Source organism: Myxine glutinosa, chromosome 10, assembly GCF_964187855.1.
Source record: "Myxine glutinosa chromosome 10, kmMyxGlut1.1, whole genome shotgun sequence".
Classification (NCBI taxonomy): domain Eukaryota; kingdom Metazoa; phylum Chordata; class Myxini; order Myxiniformes; family Myxinidae; genus Myxine; species Myxine glutinosa.
Window position 1 is genome coordinate 119586347 of NC_136270.1, and position 17569 is coordinate 119603915.

General features: G+C 45.0%; 1 protein-coding gene across 1 annotated transcript in view; it reads right to left on the bottom strand.

Annotated features, from left to right (window-relative positions):
* DHX30 (DExH-box helicase 30) overlaps nucleotides 1-17569 on the bottom strand; it is a 177319-nt gene that overhangs the window by 112125 nt on the left and 47625 nt on the right. Inside the window, exons 4-6 of the mRNA XM_068126198.2 lie at nucleotides 11674-11784; nucleotides 10179-10750; nucleotides 2998-3118 (exon numbers count right to left, since the gene is read on the bottom strand). Coding sequence (XP_067982299.1) covers nucleotides 2998-3118; nucleotides 10179-10708 — 651 coding nt within the window. The 5' untranslated portion in view covers nucleotides 10709-10750; nucleotides 11674-11784. The remainder of the gene's footprint in view (nucleotides 1-2997; nucleotides 3119-10178; nucleotides 10751-11673; nucleotides 11785-17569) is intronic.

The following is a 17569-nucleotide window of genomic DNA, read 5'->3' on the forward strand; positions in this document are numbered from 1 at the left end:
CCTCTACCCTCCTCAGCCTCTCTTTTAATGCCTCCCTTACTGTCACCTCTTTCAACCTCCACACCTTCATTCTTGGTTGGTACTTCACCCGCCGAGCTCTCCTCGCACCTTTCACCCTTATGTCGCAGACAACCAAGTGGTGCTGTGAAACAGCGTCCTCCCCCGGGATCACCTTTGTGTCCCGGAGGTGCCCCCCATCTCGCCTACGCACCATCAGGTAGTCAACGGTTGTCGTCGACCCACCTGATGTGTATGTAACAAGCTTATTATCCTCTTTCTGGAACTGAGCATTACAAATCAACAAATCAGCTCCATCAGCAAACTCCAAAATCCTTTCACCTTCTCCATTTCTCACACCATATCTGTAACCCCCATGAACTCCCTCAAAACCATCCATACTCCTTCCCACATGTCCATTCAGGTCTCCTCCCACCACAACAACTTCCTCATCTTTCACGTTTTCCATCAGCTTCTCTATCACACACCAGAACTTGTGCGATAGAGAAGCTGATGGAAAAATGTATATAAAAAAAAAATATTGATAGATAAAGGTGATATAATATAACAAATATCATGAAACATTTACATTTTGTAGTCCATTGTATAATTTAAACAAACAAACGCAAATTTCGCATGTGGAAAAAGTAAGTACACCCTTGGCTCGAATAGGTGGTATTGCCCCCTTTGGCAGAAACAACCTCAAGTAGGCATTTCTTATAACTGTCTACCTGTCTCTGACATTGACTGGGAGAAATTTTTGCCCACTCCTCCATGCAGAATTCTTTCAGCTGTGCGATGTTTGAGGGGTTTCCTGCATGCACAGCTCGTTTCAAATCCCCCCACAACATCTCGATGGGATTTAGATCTGGGCTTTGACTCCGCCATTCCAGAACCGTCCATTTCTTTCTTTTCAGCCATTCCTTGGTGGATTTGCTGGTATGTTTAGAGTCATCGTCATGTTGCAAGGTCCACCTTCGGGTGAGCTTCAACTTTCCGACAGATGGCCTCACATTATCCTCAAGCACCCTCTGGTACAATGAAGAATTCATAGTGGATTATATGACGGTGAGCTGCCCAGGCCCTGATGCAGCAAAGCTGCCCCAAACCATAATATTTCCACCACCATGCTTTACAGTTGGTATCAGGTTCTTGTGGTCAAATGCTGTCTTTGGTCTTCGCCAAACATGTCTTCTGGTACTGTGGCCAAATAGCTCTACCTTTGCTCTATATCCTATCATGTCTGTCTATCTATCTATATCCTAAATAGCTATATCTGTCCAGAGCACATTGTTCCAGAAGTGCTGGTCTTTGCCAAGGTGTTCATTGGCAAACTTTAGTCTTTCCCTGATGTTCTTTCTGGACAGCAAAGGTTTCCTCCTGGCACACCTCCCATGCAGATCAGAATTTGTGCAGCCTCTTTCTAATGGTAGACTCGTGCACTTTGACATCAACAGTGGCAAGTGCTACCTGCTGTCGGTCCCGTGATGACATTCTGGGGTTCTTAGAGACTTCTTTCAGCATCTTGCGGTCTGCTCTCGGGCTGAATTTGCTGGGGCGGCCTGGCCTGAACAAGTTGGCAGTTGTTTGGAATCTTCTCCACTTGTAGATGATCTTCCGGACAGTCGAATGATTGATTTCAAATTGTTTGGAGATCTTTTAAAATCCCTTCCCAGACTTGTAGGCATCTATAACCTTCTTTCTGAAGGCCTCAGAGAGCTCTTTTGATCAAAGGCATGGTGACGCCGCACACTTCAACAACAAAGAGCAAACCAAACTAAATGTCTGAGGTTTAAATAAGACAGGTTCCTCCAAGATCCTCTCTGACGATGTTCTAATCATTTGCACCTGAGCTGGTGCACCTGATTCTAATTTTAGGTATTTGAAGTAGTGATAAATGTAGGGGTGTACTTACTTTTTCCACATGCGAAATTTGCATTTGTGTTTATTTAAATTCTACAATGGACTACAAAATGTAAATGTTTCATGATATTTGTTATATTATATCACCTTTATCTATCAATATTGTTGAAATGAAGATCAAATAGCTGTATGTTGAAATATGTTGAAAAAGTCAAAACTTTACATGGGGTGTACTTACTTTTTCACGTGACTGTATATTCATGCCAGAATATATTTAATTCCTCCTTTCAAAATCTTCATACCATTTGCTGAGGATTCCAGGGTCACAGTTCACGTGCAGCGTCATACGTCACGCGTGCTGCACCAAGCAATATGGAAATGGCAAAGAGCAGGAAAAAGAACCTCTAAATCTTCAAGCTCTGATAAGTTTTCATTGAATGATTTCTGAGGTGCATCAGGCAAAAATCAAATAACAAGCAGAAACTTGTCACGTCTGAGAATGGATATGTGCACAGTTCACTGCCAGGTTGTTGTCAAAGCATCCTCAGGTGTTTGAAGTGGCAAAAGTTGTTTTTCTTATTATTATTTTCCTAAACACACACACACACACACACACACAACTCCTCTCTTCCGTATTCTTCCCTCCCTTCCTCTCCCTTTCCTTTCCTTCCACCCCCAATTTCTCCCTCCGTCCATCTCTTCCTCACCCTACCCTTTAGTCTCTCTCCATTCAGTTCCCCAAACAACCCTCATCTGGCTTTTCCCCAAGGGCATTCTGATTTTTGGCCTTCCTAAGCTGCAACAGGTGTGCATCCAATAACACATTCCTTGATTAAATCTTCAAATCAATGCTTTTTGCTGGCATCTCAAACGTCATCGCCCCCTTTTAGTTAATTTGTAGAACCATCACCCAACGTCTACCCTGTCTTGTTCTTCCACACAGTCCACCACATCCTTCAATCTCCTCTCATCCCCACCTACAATTCATCTTAACAATTTTACCCCTTCTTTCCTACCCCACTTGTATTCACCTTTGTCCCGAGTTCACCAGTTACCCTCGCCCATATTGTCTGCCCATTGACCTTCCAGCCTCCATGAAAAGCAGACACCTTTTACTAATGCACAAGGCCATCTCACCTTGGATGCTGGGTTACCAGTGGCAGTTTGCAGCACATTGTTCAGAAGCTGCTTCGGCTGTGGGAACCTGGCCAGTGCACTGATGGCAGCCACATTGTCCAGACCTCCAGTCTGGTCAGACCTAGAATATTTGCAGCCAAACATAATCCACAAACTCTAATAACTACAAGCCAGGTTAATTGGCTAATAAACAAACAAGAAGACGTCATGTAGAGCATGATACTTGCAAAATCCACCCCTCCCCAAAATAAAAAAAAGTTGCCATGGATACATCAAATTGTCCATTTCATCAAGATAAAAATTGACGATCTTAATCAATGCTTGGGTCAATCGGATCATAATTGATTTTTCAGATGAAAATTGATATTAGAAGTATGACCTTGAGATGACCTTTGATCTTGACCTTTTGACCTTAAAAATCGTTGTTTTCACAATTCAATGAGGCACGATGCAATTGCCGTTTAATTTTCAAGTCATTCAGATGAAAATTGATGATTTTGGAAGTTTGACCTTTGACCTCAAAATCAATAGGCTTCTTCCTTATGACGAACTCTATCTGGTGAAGTTTCGTGAATATTGGTTTCAAATTGTGACTTGTAGGTGTTTAACAGACAGACAAACAGACAGACAGACAGAATAACATACAAAACCAAAAAATATACTTGCAAAATCGAATAAACAACTAGAGTTCACAGAACACCTTACCCCAATATGTTTTGGGAAACGAGGACATGGGCAGGGTTTATGAGCAGCAAACCTGATTGGTCAGGACGAAATAAAATGCTGCAATATTTTGTCCAAGTACTGCTAAACGGAAGGGTTTTGAAATTACCAGGAAAGCGATTTGTGTTCTGCAGTTATCAAGTAAATAATTCAAATGAAATAAAAGATTTAAAAGGTTGTAGAAATGTATTTTTTTTCCCGCAAGTTTACCACCATTGAAGCAGTGGCTTTTACACCACCTTATCTAACACGTGTTACGGATCCGCCACTTCCGCCTTTGTTGTTATTATATACTTGTAGGATTTTTAGTTTCAGGTAATATTGTTGTTAAGATTTGTGTGTGAAATGGAGATGACTTTAGTAAAAGGCAAAAATAAATGTTTGTAAAGGAAAAAGGAAAACACGGCAAAGAGACCGGAAGAAGAGAGATCGAGATGGGTAGAGAGAGGAGGAGACAGCTGTGAATCACATCGAGGCTGCGAGTGGACTTTTTTGATATTGGTCGCAAATTAGTTGAGGCTTCCCGTGGGAGGGATTGCCCGCGACATCGTCACATATTGCGATGGCAATTCAACCTGCATCTCAGGTTCTATCACCAAGTGTGAGTTATTGTTGGAGGGAGCAAGCACCTCCATTACCGGCCTATACGCCATTTTGTCCTCGAAGAGACTGTCCGCTTGGTGCATCTTGTTTTGTCATTGGGATTCCCATATCTACATAATCGTGTGGAATGCCGTTGGTTCCCATATCGGCTAAATTCCCATATCGACCTCTCACCTCGTAACTCCTCGTCCGCCGTCGTGGCGATACCTGCCTGTTCTCATCGTTCTGCACGGCTTCAAACAACGTGGAGAGTAGTGCACAGACTTTGGGGTTAATGTTACATTCCACTCACATTTGGCGTGTCATTAATTCATTGCTTTGAGAGCATTGGGGAATGATGGTACCATCATATGTATTGTTCATTTGATGCAAGTGATATTTTCATTGTACTTTCTTTAAGAGTGTTATTATTGTGTATGTGAGAGTTCTTAATACAATTACTTGTTTTGTTCTACAATTGCATCGGTGTGGTTTTACCATGGTTTATTAGAACACTCAAAATAACAAATCTTTCTGCCGTGTTCCTTCTCGAGACTCTGAGGTGCACCGTAACCAGAGTTTTGGGAGGAACACGTAAGACACATTATATTAGTTATTTACGCCTCCTGCTTGTATCCTTTAGGATTTCCTTAAAAACAGTAAGTTCCCCGTTTGGAATGATTTTCTATTTTCTTTGACTGCCAAGCAGTCAGATAAAGTAAATAAATTATCTCGCTCCTCTCTGCGCATGTGCAATCAGGACGAATTCAGAGCCTAATTATTGTTAAACTGTACGTTTCTTTTCCGATTCATGTTCAAAATATAACATTCAATTGAAATAGTTGTTCCTCAATCATAAACTGATATTTGTAAACAGGACAGATAGATAGTAAACAGATTACTTAACCCCACTTTGCACTTCGTGTGCGCACGGGTAAAAACAATATTTTTTTGCAGAGACAAAGTACTTCCTAATTGGTCACTTCAGCAATAGATATCCTCACATGGCTGAAGGATGGCTCCAAAAACAAACCCTGCTCTTTATTAAACAAGAAGATATATATATATATATCTCTATATATAAAGGAGGAGTGTGTGTGTGTGTGTGTGTGTGTGTGTGTGTGTGTGTGTGTGTGTGTGTGTGTGTGTGTGTGTGTGTGTGTGTGTGTGTGTGTGTGTGCTGGATGTCCGCTTATAACTCAAGAATTACACATCGGAGAAAAGTTTTAGACACAGATTCGGAATCAGCATAAAATCCTGGTGGTTTTAGGCTACGTTTTATTTTAATATCAATGGTTTAAAAAAACCGTGCCAGCTGCAATTCCATGGTGTAGTTTGTGGCGGCGCTAGACGTTCGGGGTGTATTGCAATGGTTTGTCGGGTTTGGCTGTGGGTCCAGAATAGCTCCGATTTCCTTATGTTCTTCCACTTTTATTTTGATTCTTCTGTTACAACGCCTTCCTTATCTACCTTATATCCCCCCGACGAGGCCTCTACATAATTTCATGCGGCAGAATTTCGTGCATTTTGAGTGAAAGAAGTGAGACGAAGTTGTAGGAGGAAGAAGAGGCGCGGTCACTGTGGAGGCCTCGATCGTGAGTGGAAATGGCGGGAATTGCGTTTGTATCGCAAAGTAAAGGATCTGCATTCATTTCTGAACTTGCATTGGTGGATTGTTATACATCTGCATTATTTTTCATTAAAAAACTTTATGTTGAACTTGAAGGCTCCAAGCACGGACTATATATATAGCCCTCATTGAGGTAAAAATAAAAGTAAAAAGCCTGCTATCGCTTGCCAAGCTAGCCGTTCGCCCCTCCCCCTCCCCTCCCCCCTCCCCTCTCACCCACCTCCCCCCTTCCCCTCCACTCCCCCCTCCCCCTTTCCTCCCCCCTCCCCCTCACCTCCCTCCCCCCATCCCCCTCCCCTCCCCTCTCCCCCTCCCTCCTCTTCTCCTCCTCCCTCCTCTTCTCCCCTCTCCTCCTCCCCCTCCCTCCTCTTCTCCCCTCCCCCCCTCTTCTCCCCTCCCCCCCTCTTCTCCCCACCCCCCCTCTTCTCCCCACCCCCCTCTTCTCCCCACCCCCCCCTCTTCTCCCCACCCCCCCTCTTCTCCCCTCCCCACCCTCTTCTCCCCTCCCCACCCTCTTCTCCCCTCCCCACCCTCTTCTCCCCTCCCCACCCTCTTCTCCCCTCCCCACCCTCTCTCTCCCCTCCCCACCCTCTTCTCCCTTCCCCCGCCCGGCAATGCCGGGTACTTCCCATGGCCAGCTGTACGTGGGCTGCTCGAGGTTTGGAAAACCAAGCAATCTTTATGTCTTGGCACCAAGTAAGAAAACCAGAAATGTTGTATACCAAGAGGTTTTGAGAAATTGAAAATTGATAAAACGTCATGTAGGAAATGTACTGTGATATTGCTCTAAAATATACATGTTCTTTTCATCATATATTTGTATTATTCTTATTCAACCCGGGCGAAGCCGGGTACCTCAGCTAGTGTATATATATATATATATATATATATTGTTGCGAATATGGAATTTGGCCTCCATATCCGCTTGTAAATATTCCCCTATTTTCTCCAATACTCCCCAACTTTCCCCACTCCCCCATTCCCTAGTCCCATTGCATGTAAATAACAATCAGTAGAGCCGACCTTCCCCTTATTCCCCCATTAAATGTCGTGCCCAGGTCCACCGCACCACACGTAGACAACTTTCGGACATCTTCCTAGTTATTCTTATTCTATGTCAGTTAAGGCCTCGTCTCCATTAATTATGACTCTTCGTTGCACCAGAATGTGATTATATGGCATCAGTAGTGAGTTTAGGACCTTTCCCATACCTCCTTCCATCTTCTTCCCCAACAATTACAACAACAACAGAGGAGATGGCGGCGGAGCGGGGGAGGATGCGTCCTCACACCGGCTCGATTAGCGCCATTGACCACGCGCTCCACGGGGTTACCACGGAGGGGCTGGCTGTCAGCTCCTCCTCAAGGGCGGAGCCTGGTAACCCCCCGCACCCAATCAGAAGGGCGGACCGATTCCATCTGGGGCGGCGCTAACGAGCCGAGGGCGTGTCACTCCCCGCCGGATATACGCGGCCCCGCGCCGGATGTGACGAGAGATGCGCCCCCAGCTGGAGAAAGAACGTTGCCTACGACCGCTGAGAGGAAGAGAACCCGCCTGTAAAAGAACGTTACCACCTCGAGCGCTGTGCAACCTTCCGCATCTCTGGACCGGACCGGGTCGACCCTGTCCTTGAGCCAAGAGTGCACCTTGAGCCATCGATACCCGCTGTCCTTTCCATCAACCCCCGTGTGAGTCAGCCTTGTCCCGTTTGCCTGTCGTCTGTTGGGGAATAATATAAGATTGTGTCTAAGTGCTTGTCTTTCTATGTTGTACCTCTCGTCCCTGTAATCTGACCTTCCGCACGAATATAATCTCCTCCGGAGGTCTTGAGAACCGTATCCCTGGTGTCTGTCATTATAATTCAGCCGTGTGTCTTCTTTTTCCTTATTGAGCCAGCGTGGCGCGGCTTCGTCAACGTTCGAGTACAATCGGGTAATTTGTGCGGACACGACGGCCATTCCGCTCGGCCCACCTTAACATCAAAGTCGTGTCTGTAACAATATATATATATATATATATATATATATATATATATATATATATATATATATATATATATATATATATATATATAGCCATAGCCCCCCGCCGTGGTTTTAGTAATTTTGCTGTATGGAGTTAAAGGCTGTCAGTCGGCCATCTTTGGTCGGATGTCAAAACAAAATCTTCTGCATATTGTCGCGCAACTCCGGTTAACACCAAAGTCGCGGATAGCCTAAACGGTCTTATTCGGAGGCAACTACCCAAACACGGATTCGGCTATATGTTGCGCGGGAGGAAGAAGGAAAATGGAGGCTGCGGCAAAAGCTTACCTTCAGCGCACCGACGTAGTTCCGGTCCTGTAAGGGGATTAACTCAAGCGGGCACAGATGTAACAGGGGATGCAAAATAATACAAGGGTTTATTAAAAGGAAAAAGGCAAGGACAGGAAAAAGCACGCGCCGGGAACAAATATCCTAATCGGGATGTCCCCACTCGACAGATTTCAGAAACGAGACGAGGGAATATAAATTAATAAAAAGAACACGTTTGTCGTGTAATTGGGAAAGGTAATGTAGTGTGCAGTCTTATCTGTCTGTAGTCTTGCGTGTAACACAGCCCCGCTCGGCCCCGATGCACACACGAGGCCTCGCTCCAAGCTCCACAAGCGCCGATCGCCCGCACACGAGGTAGGCCCCGTTCCAAGCTCCGATCCTCTCGCCGCCCACGAGGTCCGTGCACCAGGCACCACGCGTCCAATGCAGGCCAGCGAGCTCCACACAAGGTCGACCCTCAACTCGAGCACGAACACAGAACGACAAAGGGTGGAAGAGAGCGCAAGTCCACTGCCAGAAGCAACTGCTCTGAACCAACTGCCGCGCAACTGCTCTGAACCAACTCAGACTCGCGTTTGGCACTCGCCGATCTCTTTTTCCCAACTCGACCAACTGCCGCGCAACTCACTCTCGAACCAACAACTCCCTCGTCTCTCTCTCGAACCAACTCACTCACGAAAAGTTCTCCCGCCCCTTATATAAATCCACGGCGGTGACGTCAGCCTTGGCGCGCCACCCAATCAGTGGCCTCCACTGAATCACAGGCCTGTGGTGTGGCCATAACACGTGGCAATTGAGGTGGATAGGCCTGTCGGATGTGTAAATGGCGGCGGCCATCCTCGGCGGGGTCCCGGCCTGGTTTCCTTTTGCCGGTTCTCTTTCAGTCATGTCAGGGAAGAGCGTTATTTAGTGTTGCACTAAGGACCTATCGGAATGTCTATGTGGTTGCGGTGCCAAAAGGGACAAAGGTTTGGCTAACCAGGTGAGGACACACACACACAGGGGCGCTACTCTTTAATCCCTACCTCTAATTAACACATGAACCTCCTGGTAGATTCACAAGTATACTCCTTACCCGACAAAACGCCTACACATGAACTTATTACAGGTAGTTTTCCTTACCGCGACAGACGAAGCACGTTACCTATTCAGATCTATCTGCTCTACATATCACGACCCCGCCAGACATAACAATATGCATACTCATGTGTTGTCTTTGTGCCAAATTTGAAGAAAATCAGGCGATGCATGTCCAATGAATGGATGGGGACACGTTTAAGTAACAAAATGGCCACCAGTCGGCCATCTCAGATCTGATCTCGAAAAATAACGACATGCATATGTAACCAAACATTCATTATCTGTGTGCGAAGTTTTAACAAGATCGGTGAATGCATGTCCGAGAAATAGTTGAGGACGGGGTCAACGTCAGGTGTTTTTACAACTAAAATGGCCACCAGTCTACAGTCGGCCATCTTTGATCAATCACAAAACAAAGTGAAGTGCACGTATAGGCCGCCATGTGCTGTGCTTGTGCCATGTTTGAACAAAATCGGTCCAAACATCCCCGAGATATGGTTGCGGACGCACGGATGGAGACCAAATCCATACGTCCTATGAGGGCTAATAATATCAGTCCAATATAGTTAAACACTTCTTGTTTTAATGTAGTGTTTGCATAGTGAGAATAAAAACAAAAACATTAAACATGAAATTTGCTATTTGGTTACAATAGCTCCGTGCAGTAAATAACAACAGCTCTTAAATCATTGCTAACTTAGAAAGTTTTGCTATTTTTTTGCTGTACAAAGGTAATCTTTAATCACACCCAAGCACCAACACGAAATGAAATAATGACCACTCAGAGTGGGATTTCGGAGGGTCAATAAGAAAAGAACATATAAGAACAAGCTTGTGTGCAAATGACTAACCTTGCAGATGGTTTGGTTATACCACTCTTCCCCACATTGGTTAAGCTGCTTTCAAATGGTTCCACCACCATGCTGTTCGCCATGGATGGGGGTTTCCTTGCGTGGCTGACGAATCGACTCTTCCTGCGAGATCTCGCCTCAATCACCCGATTCCACTGTGAAGCCGGCCTTTTGGCCCGGTCGTCAATCTTTGCCCCCTTGTCCATCTGCTTCGTGAACTCTCCCAAAGTACTCCACCAGCCACCCATGTCGTCTCCACCCGATTGGCCATTATGGTCATCGCTCCCATCTTTTGACCCAAACCCTTCATTAACCCCTCCCCTATCACCTCCTTTCTCAGACCTCCAATTGCTGCTGCGACTTCCCAAAGCTCTTCCATTGGAACAGTTCCACACAGAGGCCAATAACTGTAAACTGCCAACATGGCTATGGCTCTGAGCAATTCGTATTGCGTTGGTAACTCCTGAAGATGGCCACAGTATCATCGGGATACCAGTCTGACCCGCTTTCCTCAGAAGTCCACAATTCATTGGCTTTAATGGTTCATTGTCCTTTCCAATGAAACCAAGATTCTGAAACAACAATCCAAAGAACAGAGAGAACTAAACCAGGGGATCTTTCAATCAGCTCAATCCAATAATCACCCTCATGACAAGATGCTAAATTAGATAAGATGAAAGTGATCTGAATAAATCTCAGGTGAGCAAAACAAAAGAAGCTTAGTTCGATGCAGGTTGTTATGATTCGTCCATTTCAATTAAATCAGTAAAGGTTTACAAATGCAAAATCTGGACTTGCAAAAGTCGGTAGAGCTGACGATTTGGTGAGAATCCACTCGCCTTGTTCATGGCAGATGTCGAAGTGAAGAAGAAGCTTGAAAATAGTCTCGTGTCACCGATGCTCTGATGAATTGGTCTGTTGACCAATCAGAGCATCCCGTGACGATTGCAGACGACGTGGGAGAGATGTAATAGCCTTGTCCCACGTCCGTGACTGATTAAATCGCAAACCGCCACTTTTATTGAGAGATGGCGAGTCGACTCTTTCCCAAATAGATTTCTTTACACCACGAGCAAAGTGAGAAAAAAAAAAGTAGTTTGCTCGTTGTGTAAAGGAATCTATTTGGGAAAGAGTTGAATCACCATCTCTCAACAAAAGGGGCGGTTTGCGATTAACTCTGTCATGGATGTGGGACGAGGCCAAGGTACAGCTCTCCCACGTCGTTCGTCTGCAACCGTCACGGGATGCCCAGATTGGTAAGCAGAGCAATTTTTCACACTTCTCCCCATGGTTGATGACTTTCAAGCTTCTTCATTTCAACATCTGCCATGAACATGGCGAGTGGATTCTTGCCGAAATGTCGGCTCTACCGACTACCAGCTTCTGCGTTAATAAACTTTTACTAAAATAAGCTTCGTGTTCAGCAGAAAAATGCTGCATGGTTTCAATGAAACAGGCATCAAATCTTGGACATGTTTCAAGGCCTAATCGATACCTTGAGGCGCTGACAAGCTAATGCTGCAGCATGGCGCTCCGCCTGCACCTTACGCAGACCACGTCCCTCCACCCACAGGTCTGCAGGCCAGGACACGTGTAGTAAACAACGCTGTCCACAACAGAAAGAAGCACATGAGATTTAATATTGAGTCATTCCTGGTGAAACTTTTTGCCATCTTTAAACTATGCTTTAGGTGGGAAGCTTGGGGACTTGTGATGTCATGCCATCGACTTCGCTCTAGTTTTACTTTGAGCGCTCGCGAGTTTAATGGAACATTTCAGCGCAATGAGTCAAAAAGGAAAAATATCCAGTACCTTTCAGGTTTGTACGAGTATTCCACCCGAAGCCACATTAAGATAGCGTGTGCATACAAGGTTGTAAACCCAAACAAGGAAGGTGTCTCGAGAAATCTTTGTTATTAAAACCGGATTTTTTTTTTTTTTTTTTTTTGTATACAAGATCAAGGCTCGTGTAAGAGCGAACATTAATCACAAAAAACAAAAATCTAAACGGACACACAAAACATACAATAAAGGGAGTGGGAGACAAGATGGGGAGAGAGAGGGAAGCACACAAGTACAACAGCAGAGAACAGGGACATTGGGAGATCTGGGGGAGGGAGAGGGCTTGGTGGGAGGAGGCATGGGAAGGGGGGGGGGGGAGGTGGGAGAGGTATAAAACACATGGACACCGCTAGGACTTCCAGGAAATAAGTTGGTATATCAAAAAAGTGGATCTGCAGTGAATTGACAGGGGTAGAAAAGATCAAGGATTTGGATGGGGGAAGATAAGAGATGGTGGTGAACAGCTGTTTTAAAGACCTGGAGGGAGGAGTGGGATTGAAGAGAGTGAGGGAGTTTGTTCCAGAAGCGGGAGAAAAGGGGAATGAAAGAGTGAAGGTGAGCAGAGTCTTGATTTTGGCAATTTCACCAGAAGAGGGTTGCTGGCAGATCTTGTGCGACCTGCAGGAATATTTGGACAGAGCACAGATACAGCTGGGGGAGCAAGGCCGGAGAGGAGTCGGTAGAAGACAGAAAGACCACCTACCTGCCTGCGGTGAATGAGTGAAAGGCCCTCACAATCGGCTTCATCGCGGGAGATTCCAATGATTCTGAAAGCTTTGGTTTCAACAGCGTGAAGCCGAGCTTCCGTCACGTGAAAAAGTAAGTACACCCCATGTAAAGTTTTGACTTTTTCAACATACAGCTATTTGATCTTCATTTCAACAATATTGATAGATAAAGGTGATATAATACAACAAATATCATGAAACATTTACATTTTGTAGTCTCTTGTATAATTTAAATAAACATAAATGCAAATTTCGCATGTGGAAAAAGTAAGGACACCCCATGAAATGTTTTAAAATCTTTTTAACATATGTGGACATATCAATATTTGATCTTCATTTAAACAAATGATGAATTGCGAAAGATGATGGGAATAGAGCCTGTGATTGATGCTGTGAAGAGGAACAGGTTGAGATGGTTTGGTCATGTGTTGAGGAAGGATGAAAGTGACTGGTTGAGAAGAGTGATGGAAATGAATGTAGAAGGAAGTAGAGGACGGGGAAGACCGAGAAAGACTTGGCTAAAGATGGTGGAAGAAGAAATGCGGGCAAGGGGGTTAACAAGGAGAGATGCAGAAAATAGGGCAAAATGGAGAAGATTGTCATGGGGACCGCAAGGCTAACCCCCGCTCTAGCAGGGAAAATGGCCTTTAAAATGCATGTTGTTGTTGTTGTTGTATTTAAACAGTATCGAAAGATAAAGGTGATCTAATTGAACAAAAAACAATGAAAAATGGACTTTGCAATAATTTATTCAACAAAAAATTAACAGAGATGCCATTTCCTTCTGTGGAAAAAGTAAGTACACCCTTGGCTCTAATAGGTGGTATTGCCCCCTTTGGCAGAAACAACCTCAAGTTGGCGTTTCTTACAACTGTCTACCAGTCTCTGACATCGACTGGGAGAAATTTTTGCCCACTCCTCCATGCAGAATTATTTCAGCTGTGTGATGTTTGAGAGGTTTCTTGCATGCACAGCTCGTTTCAAATCCCCCCACAACATCTCGATGGGATTTAGATCCGGGCTTTGACTTGGCCATTCCAGAACCCTCCATTTCTTTCTTTTTAGCCATTCCTTGGTGGATTTACTGTCATGTTTAGGGTCATTGTCATGTTGCAAGGTCCACCTTCGGTTGAGCTTAAACTTTCCGACAGATGGCCTCACATTATCCTCAAGCATCCTCTAATTCCAGAGGTGCTTTGTGTCACAAACGATTTTCCTATCACGCAAACCCGGGTTACACTCCCCCCAAAATAGATTAATTATGTAAAATGATTTAAAATCACGGGGCAACCCAGGTTACCGCATGGTGGATCATTTGAAGTCATGATACATGTAGGGGTGTACTTACTTTTTCCACATGCGAAATTTGCCTTTATGTTTATTTAAATTATACAATGGACTACAAAATGTAAATGTTTCATGATATCTATATATATATAAAACACAGTTTGTGTGTGTGTGTGTGTGTGTGTGTGTGTGTGTGTGTGTGTGTGTAATGTTACCGATAGACTCCTAAACGGAGAGGCTCACGTGCTTGATATTTGGCATAGACATGGCCATTGAGCCTGGGACGAACATGGCCTACCTCAAAATATTTGACGAGATCCATATTTTTTATTCATATTTACCTCAGCGCATTTCAGCGAGGAACATTATACACGGAATCTCAGCCGGTGCCAGAGCAGCTCGCTGATTCGCTCAGAGCGATCACGTGATGTTCCATCCCCGCCGCCAGACCACTGACCTGAAAATATATAGAATGACATTGCCATTCACACCACATCGGTGGAGATGCAGCTACCGGGCACCATCTTGGTTGGCACTCGATGCTGGGCGATGGTGATTTCCATCACGCGTTTGCACGTAATTCAGAGCGAAAAGCGATTGCGTTTTTTTACCTTTTGTGCGATCGTGTTTTGTGTCGATTTTTGTCGATTTTGTGCGATATGAATTAAATGTCTTTGAAACAGCTGTGAAACGTCCTTCCACAACCTTTCCGTAACCGATTGGAGCAGTTTATTGCCGCACAAAATAGCATTTTAACAGTTGTCTGGCTTTTAAAATCTGGGACACGTTCAAAACAAACGAGATCCGCGAAGCGAGTTGGTCGAGTCGTGCTAACCAAGATGGCGACACGGCGGCTACACTTTTCACGGAGTATGAGCGTTCTATATATTTTCAATTCAGTGCACCCGACTCGCTCACATACTTCATTTGTGGCATAGACATGGCCATTGGGCCTTCACGGTGTAATTTGTGCGAGGCTTTTGTCCGAGTGAGCTTGAGTCGAGAGGGCGAATGTACGGGTTGGGAATGTACGGGTCTCCCTTCCCCCGCCCGGCAACGCCGGTACTGGAGGGCGTCACAGGATTGGCGAGTCTCCAAAATCCGCTTCGTGCTGTTGTTGCGAAGATGCAGGACGATGTCGCGATTGTTGTGCTGCTCTCCTACCATGAGAACTGCAACGTCATTGTTGACTGGCCCTCCCCTTCCCTCCCCCCCTCCGTCCTCCCCTCCCCCTCCCCCTCCTCCCCTCCCCCCCCCATTCCCCTCCTCTCCCCCCCACTCTCCTCCCCCCCCTCTACTCCCCTCCCCCCCTTCCCCCTCCCCTCCCCAAAACCCCTCCCCCGCCCGGCAATGCCGGGTACTTCTGCTAGTTTGTTATATTATATCACCTTTATCTATCAATATTGCTGAAATGAAGATCAAATAGCTGTATGTTGGAATATGTTGAAAAAGTCAAAACTTTACATGGGGTGTACTTACTTTTTCACGTGACTGTAGGTGTAAGGCCCAGAAGGGAGAGCAGTATTCCAATGAGCTGCGGATGAAAGCCTTGTATGTGGTGAGGAGCTCAGGTGTGCCAAGGAAGGACTTCGAGGATGCCCAGTCGGCGACTGGCGTTGGAGGCCAGCTTGGAAATGTGGTTTTCCCAGGAAAGATCATGGCAGATAGCGAGACCCAAAAGCTTGAGTGACAGAACTTCTTGGAGAGGATTGTTGAGAAAGTATATGGGAGGGTTGTCCAGACGGTCTTTATGGAGAGACATAGTGAGAGTGTGAGATTTGTCAGGATTGAAAGACATGTTCCAGTTGTTTGCCCAGTCTGATTTTGTCCAGGTCTGCAGAGAGTGAAGAGGCTGCTGCATGCCAATCTGAGGGTTGGGATATGGAGCAGCAGAGAGTGGAGTCATCAGCAAAGAGATCGCGAGAATTTTCCAGAGAGTCGGAGAGATCATTGATGAAGACCAGAAAAAGCACAGGGCCCAGAACACTGTCTTGGGGAACTCCAGCCTGAACAGGAAGGGGAGATGAGAGAAATCCATTCAAAGCCACACATTGAGATCAAGCCATTGGAGAAGAGGAACGATTTGATATCTGAAGCAATGATGGATTCCATGACTTTGCTGATAATTGGGAGCAGGCTGATTGGTCTGTAGTTGCAAGGATCTGTTTTTGCACATTTTTTGTGTTAAGCGGTAATATTGGCCGATTTCAAAAATGATGGCAGATGACCTTGAGCAAAAAAAGAGGGTGAAGGGAATAGAGAGAGGGTGTGAAAGTGGCAGAGCAGGATTTTAGGACCCGTGGGCTGATGCTGTTTGGGCCAGTTGCAGAATCATAGTCGAGGTTTGACAGAAACTTCTCCACCTTGTCAGGAGAGAAGGGCACAGAGTCTAGGAGCAGCTGGGTTCGACTGGGTAAGGTGGGTACAGAGAGAGATGGGTTTGGGACACAATATTTTGAGGCAAACAGAGTTGAGGCATTCGTCTTTTTCACGTGTGGTGTCAGCTGTGTAGCCGTTTGAGGTAAGGGAGGGGATGGAAAGGGAACAAACACCAGAAACAGATTTGACAAGATGCCACCAGGTTTGGAAGAGGGAGACAGGTTTGAGAGTTCAGTCTTGAGAGTGGAGATATATTGTTTCCTGGCTCTCCTGAGGGTGGAAACACATTTGTTTCGGGCTTTGTGAAAGGAAATTAGATTTTGAGTCAAACACAGAGATGAGGCATTCAGCTTTGTCATGTGCGGTTTTGTTCACATGAACGAAGGTTTTGATAAGATATTCATACTAAAATATTCAGTAGCGCACATACCTCCACCAGGTTGAACAGTTTACCTTTTGTGTCCCACTGATGTGGATGGATATGAATCCAAACCTCAACCAAATTGAATCGGCTTGTTCTTGTCCCACACTCAACCTGTCCACCAAGTTTCGTCCAAATCCATCCACAACTTTTTGAGATATCGTGCTATATATTGTTTTTGGTTCCATCTCTCAATGGTGACGAATCACTCAAAAAACGTTCTCATATCCAAATCCAGATCTTCACCAAAATCTAATCAATTCTTCCAGGTCACATAACTGACCTGTACAAGTTTCGTCCGAATCTGTTCATAACTTTTTGAGATATTATGCTGTATATCGTTTTTGGCCCTATCTCTCAATGGTGAAGAATCACTGAAGAAATTATCGTATCCAGATCCGTTTCTTCACCAAAATGTAACTAATTCGTCCTTGTCACACACCTAACTTGTCCACCAAGTTTCATCCGAATCCGTCAACAATTGTTGGAGATATCCTGTTACAGTCAAACAAGGGCGAAAAAATAACCTCCTAAAATTTTTTTTTTTAAACCATAAATAAATAAGCACCTTCGATGGCAGATGTAAGAAGTAAAAACTTATTTGACTCGGGTTCAAAGAATTATGGATTCAGTAAAAACTGCTAAACCTCTTATTTTTAACGGCATTCGAACATTATCCTGCAACGACAAATTAAACAGGAAAGTGGGATGGTGCGCTTTGACATTTTAAATGC